At 33.2% G+C, this 13,696-nt stretch overlaps 1 protein-coding gene across 3 annotated transcripts in view; it reads left to right on the top strand.

The window, feature by feature from the left end:
* The window catches only part of SUPT3H (SPT3 homolog, SAGA and STAGA complex component), a 336,984-nt gene that overhangs the window by 154,400 nt on the left and 168,888 nt on the right, over positions 1-13,696 (top strand). For all 3 annotated transcript variants that reach the window (XM_017547453.2, XM_037745360.1, XM_037745359.1), the window contains exons 4-5: positions 1,071-1,161; positions 9,842-9,981. In XM_017547453.2, coding sequence (XP_017402942.2) covers positions 1,071-1,161; positions 9,842-9,981 — 231 coding nt within the window. The remainder of the gene's footprint in view (positions 1-1,070; positions 1,162-9,841; positions 9,982-13,696) is intronic.

Here is a 13,696-nt window from a genome sequence, read left to right as displayed (position 1 = left end):
GTAAACCACCTGAGGTTGCTCCTTCATGAGATATTCCAAAAAGAAAGCAGTTATCAAGGGAGATGACAGTTCCATGCATGCCATTGCCCTTGAAGACCTTCCAGTGGGACAAGATGTGGAAATGGAAGACAGTGATAACTGGCAGTCCTGACCCTGTGTAGGCCTAGGCGTGTGTGTGTGTGTGTGTGTGTGTGTGTGTGTGTGTGTGTGTGTCTTAGTTCTTAACAAAGAAGTTTAAAAGCTAAAAGATATTTTAGAGTAGAAAAAAGTTTATAGAATAAGGATATAAAGGGAAAACATTTTCATATAGCTGTATAAGGTGTTTGTGTTTTAAGCTAAGTATGAGTCAATTTTTTTAAAATTAAGAAGTCTATAAAGTAAAATAGTTACAGTGAGCTAATAAGGAACATTTATTATTGAAGAAAGAAAAATTTTAAATATAGTGTAGCCTGAGTGTACCGCTTTTTTTTAAAATAATGTCTGCAATAGCATACAGTAATGTCCTAGGCCTTCAGATTCACTTGCCACTCATTCATGAACTCACCCAGAGCAACTTCAGGTCCTACAAGTTTCATTCATGGTATATGCCCTCTACAGGTGTGTAATCTTTTATCATTTACATGGTATTTTAACTGTAATTTTTCTATATTTAGATACACAAATACTTAACATTTTCTTACCGTTGCCTACAGTATTCAATATGATAACATGCTGTACGGGTTTGTAGCCCACGAACAGTAGGCCACACATTGCCTAGGTGTGCATTAGGCTGCTCCATCTAGGTTTATTAAGTGTATTCTGTGATGCATTTCTTAGACCCCCATCATGAAGCAATGTGTGACTATTGTAGAACATCTAGATATTTGTAAATGAAAAATGCTTTTTAAAAGACTTGTGTTTTACCCTTTGTGTTTGATGACTACCTTTTTATCTCATAGCAGTATGCTAAGCATTACTTTATTTTCTCTGATGTCATGGTGTACACGTTTATTAAATTTGGTTATAGTAGTCTTTTATCAGTAAAGTGAATATATGTATAGGTTTTCTTATTTATTTTATATTTTTAATAGAAAAAACTTAGAAGATTGCTAAAATACATGTTTATCCGAGACTACAAATCAAAGATTGTCAAAGGCATCGATGAGGATGAACTTCTTGAAGGTAACCAAAACAAAACACAAAACTAAAACATTAGCTTATGACACGTGTGCTAAATAACACATTTTTACAATTCCAGTGTAGATATTCTTGAGAACTAATTAATGTTATTTACTGTCAACAAATAAAGTGGAATACCCTTGCAAAAGTATATATTTCTGTATACTGTGTTACCTATTTGATATTATGACACTTCTCATAGAATGTAATTCTTGAAAAATAGTTCTGCAGATGAATTGAAATGCTTCTTTTTATGGAGCACATAATGAATACAGCCTTAGAGCAAAACAGACTTGAATTCCAATCTTTTAAGTGTGTCAAAATACACATAATGAGAGTATCAGGAGATGAGAGAAAAAAGAGTAGAAAATGTATACAAAGAAATAATGACTGAAAACTTCCCAAATTTGATGAAAACTACAAGTCTACTAATTCAAGCATATCAGCAAGCTCCAATTAGGATAAACATAAAGGAGTCTGCACTAGGAGAATTGCCTGAACCCAGGAGGAGGAGGTTGCGGTGAGCTGAGATCGTGCCATTGCACTCCAGCCTGGGTAACAAGAGCAAAACTCTGTCTCAAAAAAAAAAAAAAAAAAAAAAAAAAAAAAAAAAAAAAAAAAAAAAAAAAAAAAAAAAAAAAAAAAAAAAGTCTGCACTAAGACACATTTACTGAAAATGTGGGAAGACAAAAACAGACAAAAAAATAATGAAAGTCACAAGAGAAAAGCATCTACAAGGGAACCCTGACAATATTGATGGCTGACTTTTCATCAACAATAGAGGTCCGAAGACAGTGGGGTGATGTATTCAAAGTACTGAAAGAAAAAAAACTGTCCTCCAAGAAACTTATATCCAGCAAAACTATCTTTTAAAAATGAATGCAAAATGCATTCCCAGATAAACATAAACCAGGATAATTTCTTGCTATCAGACCCATATAAGAAAAGTTTTTAAGACTAAAAGCAAGCTGCACCAAACAATAATTTGAATCCACTCATTTATAAAGATAATTAAGTACATAAATATAAGATATAGTATAATCTATTTCCTTTCTTTTTTAAAAACTGATTTATAAAGCAGATGTATAAAAATATGTATATAAAAATTGTGATGTTAGGTCTGCAATATTTGGAAATATATTTGACAGTAACAACACAAATGATGTGAGTAGTAATAATGCTGTACTGGGGTAAGGAAATGGGGCTTCAAGTAACATAAAGAAATGGAAAGAGCCAGAGGTGGCAAATAAAATGGTTAATATAACAAACTCTATAAATATATAGTTGGTCTACTATAAAGACACAAATTACTGAAACTGAATCAAGAAGGAATGGAAAATCTGAATAGGACAATAGCAGGAGGTTAAATTAATAGTTTAAAAATTCCCACATAGAAAAGCTCAGTCACAGATTATTTCACTGTTGAATTCTACCAAATGTTTAAAGAAGAATACCAATTATTCCCCAACTAATTCTATAAAGGTAACGTAGATTGATCCTGATATGAAAACCAGGCAATGATACTGCAAGAAAAGAAAACTGCAGACTGGTATCTTTTTTAATACAGATGCAAAAATCCTCAACAGAATGCCATTAAATAAATCATGACCAAATGGGATTTATCCTAGGGATGTAAGGTTGTTTTAAACTTAGAAAACAATTCATGTAATGCATCAAATTAAGAGAATAAAGGACAAAAATCACATGATCACCTCAATAAATGTGGGGAAAACATTTAACAAAATTCCAAAAGTCTTTAATGAGAGGAACATTCAGCAAACTAGAAAGAGAAGGAAACCTCTTTAACTTGATAAAGATGATTGCATGGACTGAATGTTTGTGTCCCTCCTCACTCTCTAAATATATATGTTGAGGCCTAATTCCCAGTGTGGTAGTATTTGGATGTGAGAATTGTGGGACATATTAATAATTAGGTCATAAGGATGGAACCTTTATGATTAGGGCACTTCTGAGAAGAGATACAAGAAAGCTTTCCTCTGTTTCTGCTGTCCACCATATGTGGATACAACAAGGTCATGGTCATCTGCAAGCCATGAAGCAGGCCTTCACCAGATACCAAATCTGCTGGCACCTGGATCTTAGGCTTCCCAACCTCCAGAACTGTGAGAAATAAATGTTGGTTGTTTAAGCCTCCCAGTTTATGATGTATTTGTTGCAGCAGCCTGAGCTAAGACAGATATATATGGAAAACCCACACCTAATATCATACTTAATGGTGAAAGACTGTATGCTTTCCCTTGCAAGATCAGGAACAAGACAAAGATGTCCATTCATGCTACTTACATGGAACATTGTACTGAAGGTTTTGGCCAGGTGCTTAGTCAGAAAGAGAAATGAAGGGCATCAGATTAGAAAGAAAGAAGTAAAACTATCTCTGTTTACAGGTGAAATAATATTGTATATAGGAAATTCTAAGAAATCCAATAAAAATTATTACAGCTAATAGATTAGTTTGATATGTTTGCTGGACATCAGAGAAATATGCAAAAGTCAAGCATATTTTAATATATTAACGAACAACTCAAAAATGAAACTAAGAAAACAATGCCATTTACAGTAGCATCAAAAAGAACAAAATATTTTGGAATAAAATCACCAAAGACCTGCAAGATTTATGTACTGAAAACTACAAAATATTGTTGAAATAAGGTCTAGATGGTAATGCAAAGACATCCCATCCTATGTTCATGAATTGAAACATTCAGTATTATTAAAATGTTAATACTCTCCAAATTGGTCCACAGATTTCATCTGCTTTTTTGTAGAAATGAATACACTGATTCTACCAATCATATAGAAGTGCCAGATTCTGACATGGAAATGACTGATCTAGGTTTATGAGGGAACTAGAATAACCGTAACAATCTTAACAAAGAATAAAGTTGGAGGACTCATGCTTACTGATTTCAAAACTTACCATAAAGCTACATTAATTAAGATAGAGCAGTACTGGCATAAGGATAGACCTATTTGTCGATAAAATGGAGTGGAATGAGAGTTCAGTAATAAGCCTTCACATTTAGGGTCAATTGATATTGACAAGGATTTCAAGAGAGTTTGATAGGGAAAAAATAGCCATTTTGACAAATATTGGTGGGGGCAACTGGATATCCACATGCAAAAGAAAGAATTTAGGTGCCTATAACAACACAGTAAACAAAGTTAACTAAATATGGATCATAGACTTAAATATAAGAGCTCTAACTATAAAATTCTTAAAAAGAAATACATGAATAAATGTTGATGACTTTGGATGAGGCAAAGCATTCTGAATGTATGACACCAAAAGAACAAACAGCAAAAGAAAAAAAGTAGAAAAATTGGACTTGATCAGTTTTAAAACTTTTATGTTTAAAAGAACAACATCAAGACAGTAAAAAGACAAACCACAGAATAGGAGAAAATTTTTCTTATATGTGATAAGGTACTTTTGTACAGAATATATAAAGAACGTGTACAACTCAACAATTAAAAGACAAGTAGCCCTATTTAAAAATAGGCAAAGGGTCTGAATAGACATTTCTATAAAGATTGGCTTATGGGCTATAGACACTGAAAAAGATACTTAAAAATCAGCCTGGGCACAGTGGCTCATATCTGTAATCTCAACACGTTAGTAGGAGGCTGAGGCAGGTGCATCACTTGAAGTCAGGAGTTCAAGACCAGCCTGGCCAACATGGAACAACCCCATCTCTACTAAAAATACAAAAAATTAACCAGGTGTGGTGGTGCATGCATGTAATCCCACTTGCCTGGGAGGCCGAGGCAGTAGAATACCTTGAAACAGGAGAGGTTGCAGTGAGCCATAATTGTGCCACTGCACTCTAGCCTGGCCAACAGAGTGAGACTCCATCTCAAAAACAAACAAACAAAAAAATTAGCCATCAGAGAAATGTAAATTAAAACCACATTGTTATAATACTCTATTCCTACTAGGATGACTGCTGTCAAAAGATAGAAACAAGGCCGAGTGTGGTGGCTCATACTTATAATCCCAGCATTTTGGGAGGCTGAGGCAGGAGAATCACGTGAAGCCAGGATTTTGAGACCAGCCTGGGCAACAAAGCAAGACCCTATCTCTAGAAAAAAAAATTTTTTTAATTAGCCAGCCTCAGTGGCATACACCTGTGGACACAGCTACTCAGGAGGCTGAGGAAGGAAGATAACTTGAGCCCAGGAGTTTGAGGCTTCAGTATGCTATGATTGCACCACTGCATTCTAGCCTGGCAACAAAGTGAGACCCCCATCTCTTAAAAACAAACAAATAAACAAGATGATAATAACAAGTGCTATTGAGGACATAGAGAGTTAGAATCTTCTTATGTTGTTAGTGAAAGTATATAATGGTGCAGACAATTCAGAAAGCAGTTTGGATGTTCCTCAAAAGATTAAAGATAGATTTACCAACTGAACCAGTGGTTCCATTCCTAGCAAAAGAATAAAGAGGAATGAAAATATGTATTCACGTAAGAATTTGTACGTGAGTGTTAACAGCAGCATTATTTATGATAATAAAAATAGGAAATAGTCCAAATTTCTATCAATGGATGAATGAATAAATAGTATGGAATATTCATATAAAGGAATATCATTTGGCTATAAAAAGGACCCAAATACTGATAGATGCTAAAACATAGCTGAACCTTAAAAATATTAAGTTAAATGAAAGAAACCAATCACAAAGACCACATAATTTATTCTATGTATATGAAATGTCTAGAATAGGCAAATCTAAAGAGAGAATATAGAGTAGTGGTTGCCTAGAGTTGGTGGAGACAGGGATTGAGATAGAGAATCATTTAAAATCCCATTAAAAGTATCCACTCAAACCTTTACCATTGACTGCGTTACAGCTGAATCCCAACAAGAAGCAAAAGAAAGTAGGGGGGAAAAACACTTATGGTGAGGGGAGTAACACACCAACATAGAGGAAACTAAGAAAGAGAGAACATAATATGTGCCAGCAAAATAGTTGGGAGTAGATGGCAGCTTAAATTTAAAAAAGAAAAGAGAATAATAGTGGGATACAAATATAGCACAAAAGAGATTTTCTGGAGTTAACACACAGTACTTCACAACTAAATAACTTAATTTTTTTTTTCATAAAGTCACTCTTCGGACCTAATTAGGGAAGATAAAATGGCATAGTTACCTCAAAGCACATAGGAAAATATAAAGATTTGAAAATTAAGAGGGAAAAAGGTAAGAGACCTAGAGGATAAATTCAGAGGAGTTAAGATGCATATGATAGGGCTTTCAGAAGGAGAAAAAAAGGGGAGATGGGAGAGAGGTAATTATTAATAAATTACAGAGCTAAGAAAATCCAACACTACAGAGTAAAAAGGTTGAGTAGATAAACACCTGGAATGTTTTAGTAAAATTTTTTTATCTCTAAAAATGAGATAATCTTATAAAACTCAGTCTCCTCTACCTCCAAAAAGTAATGATTAAATGAATCACATTATAATTGGACTTCTTATGTGTAACAGTGGAAGCTAGAAGACACTAGCATAGTATTTATTGATTTATTTGAGGAAGAGACTGCAATCCAAGGACTTTATACCCAATTAAGATAAGATATCTATTGTGTTAAAGAAAGAAGTACGTTGAGTAGTTAATCTTGTTTGAACTCAGTATTTATCTCTAATGATACAGTGTGTGAGAACATGCAATATAAGTGCTAAATTTCTTGAAATACTAATGAAATTCTGTTGGTGCTCTAAAAATAATACCCCTTTTCATCAAAAGCCAAAAGTTTAGAGGTAGAGAGAGAAGGGGTGAAGTAAAAATTTTTCACAGATCTGTTGGTAGGAAGCTGAGATAGGAACAATGAAAGTGTTCTGAGGGTCTCTTGATACTGGAATGCAGGAAATATTAGAAAAAAATATTACTTTATTGGGAAAATGTTACCTCTTGGTAGGGGTATAATTGATATCTTGTTTTAAATAATAATTTACACTGTTGTTTAAAATATCTTCAAGCAATGTGTCGAAGCAGAAGAGAGTGAGGTAAACATTAAAGAAAATGGAAAAGGAGATGATAAACATTAACAGAAAAGTGTATTACAATTTCAAATTAACAAAGAGATGAAATGGAAGGACCATCAACATGGCCAGACCATTAAAAGTGAAGAAAGGAAAAGGAGAAAACAAGAATATGAAATAAATACCAAACATAAAGCAAGAGAAAATAATAAAAATCAAATATATCTGTCATTGCACTAATTATGAAATGGATTAAATCCTTACATTGAGACGAATTATAAACAACCACAAAAGTAAAACTTGAAGATAAAGAAAGGTTATAAATAATGGGATGAACAAATAAATAGTAGATAAATGCATACACAAGTGCAAAAAAAGTAGAAGTGGCTATATTAGCATCATGCAAGGTATAATTTAACATTAAAGCCCAAACAGGATAAAGAAGAATATGATATAATTACAAAAGACACAGCTTTTTACATAATAGACCCATAAGCACTAAACAGTAAATCGACAAAATACCAAGTTATGCTTAGACCTGTATTTAATTGGAATAGCATATCTATGAATTTTTTCAGTATATTCACAGAACATTTAAAAAATTAATTGTGAAATTGGCCATAAAGTGAATCTTTATAAATCTAAATAAGAGTAGATATCTGATAAGATCCCATTCCTTCTGTGTGAGTGGAGAGAAGTCATCTGAAACAAAGGTTGGAAAAGATGAACTTGTTTGACAGTATAATTTCGCTCTTGTTGCCCAAGTTGGAGTGCAATGGTGTGATCTCGGCTCACCGCAACCCCCGTCTCCTGGGTTCAAGTGATTCTCCTGCCTCAGTCTCTTGAGTCACTGAGATTATAGGCATGCGCCGCCATGCTGGCTAATTTAGTATTTTTATTAGGGAGTTTCTCCATGTTGGTCAGGCTGGTCTCCAACTCCTGATGTCAAGTGATCTGCCCACTTCGGCCTCCCAAAGTGCTGGGATTACAGACGTGAGCCACCACACCAACAAATTTTAATTTTTTTATGGCAAAAGATGCTTTAAAATTCATAGGCAAATGAAAGGCTAGGATAAACATTTCTAACTCAGATAACAAAGGGGTAATATAAATGAGCCCTTTAAATTGTTAAGAAAAAGACAACCCAGTTGAAAATGAGCACAGGGTAAAAATAAACAACAGAAAGCCTTATTCACATAGCTCACAAACATATGAGGAAAAATGTTTAGATTCATTAGGGAAATTAAATATTTTAATCACAATGATATATCGCTTTATATTCATTAGACTTTTCTCATGGAGAGAAAAGACGTTCCTCATTACTCTTGGAAACTTGAAGGGTTAATGCACTGGTAAACAATCTCTTAACTTCCATTAAAATTTAAAATTCTTGTACCTTTTAACTCAGTAGTTCCCTGTGAATCTGTGCCATAAACAGTAACTGACAGCCATACAGAACGCCATATGGATGGGATGTTTATTATAGCATTTCCCCACGGTAGCAAAAACCTGAAACAAAGTATATGCCCCTCAATAGGGGATTGGTTGGAAAGCTGTGATACATATATGCTGTAAAATATTACACAGCCATTAAGAAGGAATCAGGGCTATACCAGTTGATTTGAAGGGATTTTTCTCCCTAACAGACGAAGAAACACGAAGTGCAAGAAAAGAAAGAAATAGAAGGAATATTCTAAGAACCCTTTCTAAAAAGTATAAATGAATAAAACAGCTCTATAAATGAATGTATTTTTATGGATATGTGAGCATGGAGAATACATATTGGGTGGTGTTAATATGAGTTACAAGATCTTGAGTTGGAGGTTGGCTGATCATATAAAAGGGCAGGAAATGGGAAAGAATAATCAAGCAAAAATGATATGTGGTACCATTTTAATACATTTTAATTTGTAGATATTTATAGAAACTTTTTGAAGTAAAAATTTAAAAGAAATGATAAAAACAAATAAAAATGATTTGTGGAACTAAGAGAATAATATCGATTCTAATATGCATATAGGTATTAATGTGCTTAGAGTTGTGTATTTTTTAAATCTATAACCTTAAGTTGTCAAATTTTGAAAAATATATTCAGACATCTCACAGTGATTGTGCTTTTTATTAAGATTTCCTTTGTGTTATTCATTTTACTGTTATTTTGGTACATAAAAGTTTATGACTGTTTAATATTCCTTTTATTATTAGATACTGTTTCACCTTGTCTCCTTTAGTTTTTTTGGTCTTGAGCTGTATTTTCTACTGTTAATGTTACCAGTTCTGCTTTCTTTGCTCGTGTTTGCCTAGCATGTTTTTACTCATCATCTTTTTGGATTGTCATTTTTGTTTTAGAGGTGTCTGTTATAAATACCATATAGCAGTATTATTTTTCCAAATCTGAGAACACGCTCTCTTTTTAGAAGGGATTTTAATTAGCTCTTTCATACTTACTTTGGTAATTTATCATTTGGTTTTATTCTGTCAGTCTAATTTGTGACATGAATAAGTGATTTAGTTCTGTACAACTTACACTTTTATTTTGGATGCAAGAATTTTTTTATAGATTATTTTCAGAGAATTCCAATTCTGAATTATTTATACTATATTTAATACATGTAATGATTAGTACCTATGTAAACCTAATGAGACTATTTCTTTTTTTTCCCCTTGACTTCATGAAGACAAATTGAGTGGCAGCAATAATGCGAACAAAAGACAAAAAATTGCTCAAGACTTCCTCAACTCTATTGACCAGACAGGAGAACTTTTAGCAATGTTTGAAGATGACGAAATTGATGAAGTTAAACAAGAAAGAATGGAGGTATAGTACATTCTTCCCTTTTTACAGTGACTATGCTATTTGGTTCTATTCTCATGTTCTTTAAATATTACCTGAAATCTCTAAATCAGTGGTTTTATGTCTGATGACAGTGATGTGCAGAGGATCAACCCCTGAAGAGGGAGTCAGACTTTGCCTTCAACGTCAACTTTGTTCTTGTTTCTTTTTTTGAAAATGAGTAGGTTTCCCTACTCTGGGTCTTTTACTGGTTTTATTTTATTAAGCTAATTTCTAATTAAATATTTACCTTTTTGTTTCAAATTATCCAGCTTTATTTGTAAACAAAACAATTCTTAGTGCTTTTATGTTGGCATATATGGTGTGAAGAGCTATTCTCCTGGCTATAGTTGCAGGCTGTGGTTGGACTTACTAGCTATGGAGTAACCAGGGCAATTACGTGCTTTATATCACTGCAAGACAAAATTAGTGACATGTATTTGGATTCCCTGGATGTGTCTTAACAATGAATTTCAAAATTGTATGTCTTCTATTTACCTTAGCTATCTATCCGTAAAATTATTTCTTTAAACGCTAAAGGAAAAATTTAAAGTAAAATGATTTATTTCATTTTAGTATCTTCCAAATTACAAGGCAATATTTTCACAGTTCATATTGCTATTATTATACTTTCATGTGAATGGAATCTCCATTTTCCCCTTCTCTTTCAATTGGGCAAGAGAAGTAATTTCAGAATTACAAAAGATTGTGCTAAATGCCAACTTTATTATAGTTTCTATGCATGCTGAAAATATAATTATTTTATGTTAAACTTTGGAAGAGGTCCAGTAGACATACATGCTTTATAAACTTAAACAACCTTTAAAGAATTAGCATGCTTAGATCATGAACTGTGATCTAAAGGCAGTGTTCTTTTAGGTATCAATTACTTTGGAAATGTGTGGTTATCTTGGTTTGGGACGACTGCAAATGGTTTTAGTTCAACTTTGCCTTGGGCCAAAAACATGCTAAGTTGTCCAAAGCAGATGATAAACATGTATTTCTGATGTCATCATTGCCCAAACAGGATATGGTTGTTTAGTGGCATGGTTTCACTTATGATGCATTACACAAAGAGCAAATATTGTTTATGCTTTATTTTCTAAATATTTTTATGTTGTAAAAATGGGCACTGAGAAAAATTCATTAAGGAATAAAGCATAATACATAAAGCATTAGTAAAATTGAACAGGTAACTTTTCAATTTTGATGGGAAAAATCTTGGTTAGCCAAACCTGTTGCCTAGAAGGGCATTCCACAATCAAGAAGAGAAGAAATGAACATTTTGTAGCTCTGTAATAGCAGGCTACTGTAGACCTAGAAAAATGGGGGTCAGCAGGTTACTAAAGTCAATAAAATATCTGGAGATGCAGGGGAGGAAAAGCTTGGGCACTTATGCAGTCTGTACACTTCTTCTGTATAGCTATGTATTCCATAGTGGTATCCAGGATAATAAAATACCAGAAGTTGATAAAAATATTTACAATGAAAGTCTTCATATATACAATAAACACAAGGCTGGCAACTTCACTAAGCTTTATATCATAACAAAAATCTTCTCTGGCCAATATAACAGAGCAGCTTTTATATTCTACTCATCCAGATAACAGAGTTTAACTGAAGAAATTATTCTGAACTTGTAGACATAACTGTAGACAGTAGATAGTGGAACTGTTCAGAGCATAGGCCTTGCCTGCTTCTAATTTGATAGGTTATAGTTTCAAGAGTAACCACAACTGTGGCAGTTCATATGAAACCACTTTGGACTCAGAGACTGCAATCTCTTGCTTTTAAAGTTTAGTAGAATAATCAGCCCTGGCATCATTCAGTGACTTAATTTTCCTCTAAGCATCACTTATAGTTTCAGAAACTTGGTTTACTACCTTCCCCCCTAGAATGTATGAAAATAATATAGATCTACCAACAGGCTTAATTTTAGTTTTCTTCTTTATAGATATAAAAACTCACTTAGTATTCTAGTTGTTTCTCAAAACATTGAACAATCATACAAAAAAACAGCCTGGATTCTTTCCTATTGTTTTCAACTGATGTATGTGTGTTTGGCTTTATGTTTTATCCCTAATTTACTTCATTATTATTAATTTATGTGACTTGAAATATGAAATTTCCAAATTTTTACATCCATTTTGCTTTACAAGTCCATCATCATGATAGTTAACTAACTCTTACCCATTTATTTTTGTCTAGCACCAGATTCTAGCACTTGGATATACCTATAGTAGAGATCCATTATCTCAGAACATCATTTTAAATTATCAAATAAAAATTAAATATAATGTTCAGAGTTATTTTAGTATATTTGAGGGACTGAGAAAGAAAAGCAGGGAAATACATGCAGCTATAGCTTCCTTCCAACCCCATCCACCTCCATTCCAAAATAAGGCGTAAGGCAGGTGTGTCAGTGTAGCTAATGTTTCTTTCATTCTGATTTTTTGAGCTAATCATATAATTTGTGGCTGTGTCAACCAAAGACCAAGGCATAGTCACTGAAAGCTTCAAATAGCTTTGGGTTTTCTTATCAGTGAGAAACTGTGATCACTCACAGAAGAACCCTGCCTAAGAACCTGCTTTGCTGCTTGTAGAAGAACCTGTGAAGCTCAGGTTTGTTATTAATCAAGAAAACTATGTAGTCTTGTAAGCCACTAAGTTTGTAAAAAGATGTAAACAATGGATGCTTAAAAAGTTGAGAGAACTCTACCTTCGGACTAATCCTCAAACTGTTAAAAGTAAACAAGAGTGCAAGGGTTCGAGCTTACCAGAGAGTACAGCTTTTAAACAGATTGGGGTGCAGAAAATCCCTAGTGACTTTTTATCTTGTGTTTGCATATCAGAGTCTTAATACTGGAATCTAGAGAGAAAGCAGAGTGATTTACATAACATTTAAGGCAGCTTAAAATTCTTTGATAATAAGCTTTAAATTGAGTAAGATGCCAAGTAGTCATCTGAATTTGCTTAACCTGAAATGAGCTGACCATAAATTTGAAAACATGCAGTTTCTTGCAAAGGCTGAATGATAAGAGAAATCAGGTGTATCATTCAGTTGTGCCCAAGTGTGTCATGGTTATGATTCCTGGGGATTTTGAGTCCCAGGGTTATAGTTTTTAGGGATAAGTGGACTAGAAAACTCATTGAAGAAGAGAGAGGTGGATGCCTGTAGAAGTTGTCCATCTTCTCCTGTTTTTGAAGTCTTTCTACTATTCCCATTTCTACCTATCATGATTCCTTTTAATTATAAGGGAAAGGAAAATAAAATGTCCAGAAAGATACCAGTCCAAAAATATCTTGGATAAGACTTAACATAAAAGAAAAAGGCTAATCCCAGTAAGATAAACATTCACAAATACCAGAAAAGTTTAAAAGGTTGAGATAAAAACTGAAACTCTTAAAAATGTTAGCATATATGGGATTATGAAATGAAGATAGAATTATATACTATAAAGATGTATATATATGTACATAATAAATACAGACATGTCTATACATTTATGTACGCAAATTCATTTATATGCATATATACACTATGCCCAGATATATATAGAAATAGAAATTTATTTTTTCTAGATTATTTAAGAGGTAAAAGTTAAAGAACAATCAGAGATATACAAACCCAAATACTGGTGGTTACAATATTAATTTCAGAGAAAAGATAATTTAAGGAGAGAAGCTTTAAAATGGAATA

This window comes from Cebus imitator, unplaced genomic scaffold (genome assembly GCF_001604975.1).
Source record: "Cebus imitator isolate Cc_AM_T3 unplaced genomic scaffold, Cebus_imitator-1.0 Scaffold197, whole genome shotgun sequence".
In the NCBI taxonomy this organism is placed as follows: domain Eukaryota; kingdom Metazoa; phylum Chordata; class Mammalia; order Primates; family Cebidae; genus Cebus; species Cebus imitator.
The sequence above is the reverse complement of the archived record's forward strand: the minus strand, read 5'-3'. Positions and strand labels throughout refer to the sequence as shown.